At 62.5% G+C, this 2,103-nt stretch overlaps 1 protein-coding gene across 1 annotated transcript in view; it reads right to left on the bottom strand.

The window, feature by feature from the left end:
- Positions 1 to 262: 262 nt before the first annotated feature.
- LOC104289063 (band 3 anion transport protein-like) overlaps positions 263 to 2,103 on the bottom strand; it is a gene marked incomplete at its 3' end in the record, with an annotated part of 2,817 nt that continues 976 nt past the window's right edge. Inside the window, exons 2-7 of the mRNA XM_009887955.1 lie at positions 1,923 to 2,090; positions 1,586 to 1,675; positions 1,289 to 1,455; positions 919 to 1,172; positions 663 to 832; positions 263 to 436 (exon numbers count right to left, since the gene is read on the bottom strand). Coding sequence (XP_009886257.1) covers positions 263 to 436; positions 663 to 832; positions 919 to 1,172; positions 1,289 to 1,455; positions 1,586 to 1,675; positions 1,923 to 2,090 — 1,023 coding nt within the window. The remainder of the gene's footprint in view (positions 437 to 662; positions 833 to 918; positions 1,173 to 1,288; positions 1,456 to 1,585; positions 1,676 to 1,922; positions 2,091 to 2,103) is intronic.

The raw sequence follows: 2,103 nt of genomic DNA, 5'->3' as shown, positions 1-2,103 counted from the left end.
CAGTGACAGGGATGGAGACAGGGATGGGGGCTGGGATGAGTATGGGAATAGGGGTAGGAATGAGGCTGGGGACAGGGATGGGGTGGGGACAGCAATGGGACTGAGGACAGGGATGGGAACAGGGAGGAGGATGGGGATGGGAACAAGGATGGGGACAAGGATGGAGGTGAGGATGAGGATGGGGGCAGGGATGGGGATCGACACCAGGATGAGCGCAGGGACAGCACCACAGTGGCTCCCAGCCCGTGCCGGGGCTACGTACGCATTTGAGCTCGATGTCCCGGAAGATCTTGGGCAGCAGGAAGCGCCGCAGGGGCACGGTGAGGATGAGGACGAAGGGCAGCGCCAGCGAGGCCGGGGTGGACTTCACCACCCACAGCAGCGCGAGGACGATGATCTGGATGAAGGTGAAGAGGTGCATCCGCCAAGTCTTCACCTGTGGGACGAGGAGCCCAGAGGGGTCAGGGTGGTAGATCCAACACCCCACACCCTTCCGGAGGTGCTGGGGGGTGGCAGGCCCAAAGAGCCCAGTGAAGGTCAGCACTGAAGGAGAAGGCTTTTTGGGGAGCCCTAAGCAATTGCAGGCAGCACCGTGGCGTGTTGCAGCTCATGACACTCCCAAGCCCACAACCACCCAGCCGGGTGACACAGGGCTCACTCACCCGGGTGACGTAGGGCTCGTCCGGGTGGTACTTGGGTGGCATCAGCAAGAGCAGGATGCGGTCGAAGAGCTGGATGCCGAAGAGGGAGGTGACGCCCATGTAGAGGAAGATGCCAAAGAGCACGGCCAGTGGGATGTACTTCAGGATGGGCTCCATGAGGATGGAGACACCTGCGGTAGAGAAGGAGAGGTCAGGAAGAGCTGTTGGGGTCACCCAGCCCTCGTCACCCAGCATGGGGGACACCTCCCCAGCTCACCGATGAGCACGGCCACCAACAAGCCGCTGATGCGCTGTTCCTTGACCTCCAAGATCTGGGACTTCTCGCCAGGAGCGGTGGTCTTGGTCATGACGGTGAGGGCGTTCGCGTGGGTGATGGTGCGGACGGTGGTGGCGCTGAGCCAGGGCATGCCGAAGAGGGCGGCCAGCCCCCCCATGGCCACGATCAGCAGCAGGTCCAGGTGGAAGCCGGAGCCCTTCACCAGCTTCCTCTCGGGCTTGCTGACGATGAGGCTGGTGGGGACGGAGGGGGAAGAGTCAGTGGTGGGAGGTCCTCTTCTGTCCCTGTCCCACCAGGCACCCCTCAGCCCTCCCCTCCCTCCCGGTTGTTCCCCCTCCCTGGTCCTCACGTTGTGATCTGCGTCTCGAGGAAGATGAGGATGAAGACCAGGAGGGCAGGCACCACGGAGGCGAACATCATCCAGATGGGGAAGGTGTTGTCCTTCCCCATGGGGTTGATAAACCAGCCCCGGGCGGACGAGTTGGTGACCTCCAGCCCTTTGGGGACATTCAGTTTCTGGATGGGAGCAGAGATGGGGGAGTGAGGGGACAGGGACAGGCCACAGGGACCAGCACATGGCTTCATGTCCCCTTGTTGGGGACACCTGTTCCCCCTCCCCAACCCTGCCCTCCCGCTGCTCCCGGACCTGCGTGTATGTGTCCGTGATGAAGAAGTCAATCAGCGCCATGATGAAGATGGAAATGGGCACCCCGAAGTCCCCAATCAAGCGCCGGGCCTGCGGGGACACCGTAACCCCATTAAACACGCCTGTGTCCCCACTCAGCCGAGGGGTCCCCCCCTCACTCTGTCCCCACCAGCACCCAGCTCTAGCAAAGACCTCTGGCGGAGCATGCAATGAGTTTGCACGGTCTCAGACAGCTCCTTCCGGGAAACCACATGCACTGAGCATCCCTTTCCCTCTCCCAGCGCTGCCCCCGGGTCCAGTGGGGTGGGACGCCACTGTGGTCCCCCCCCATCCTCACCGTGCCGGGCAGGAAAGCGCTGTTCTTGAACTTGCGGAGGAAGAAGGCCAGGAAGAAGGTGCCGGCCATGAGGACGAGGGACAGCAGCGCCGTGTTGGGTTCCGGCACCTTGGGCTCGACGGTGGCTTTCACGTCGTAATGCCGCTTTAGCGGGTGATCCTTAAAGATCTGGGGAGGGAAG

The sequence above is a fragment of the Charadrius vociferus genome, unplaced genomic scaffold, assembly GCF_000708025.1.
Source record: "Charadrius vociferus isolate BGI_N301 unplaced genomic scaffold, ASM70802v2 scaffold757, whole genome shotgun sequence".
In the NCBI taxonomy this organism is placed as follows: domain Eukaryota; kingdom Metazoa; phylum Chordata; class Aves; order Charadriiformes; family Charadriidae; genus Charadrius; species Charadrius vociferus.
The sequence above is the reverse complement of the archived record's forward strand: the minus strand, read 5'-3'. Positions and strand labels throughout refer to the sequence as shown.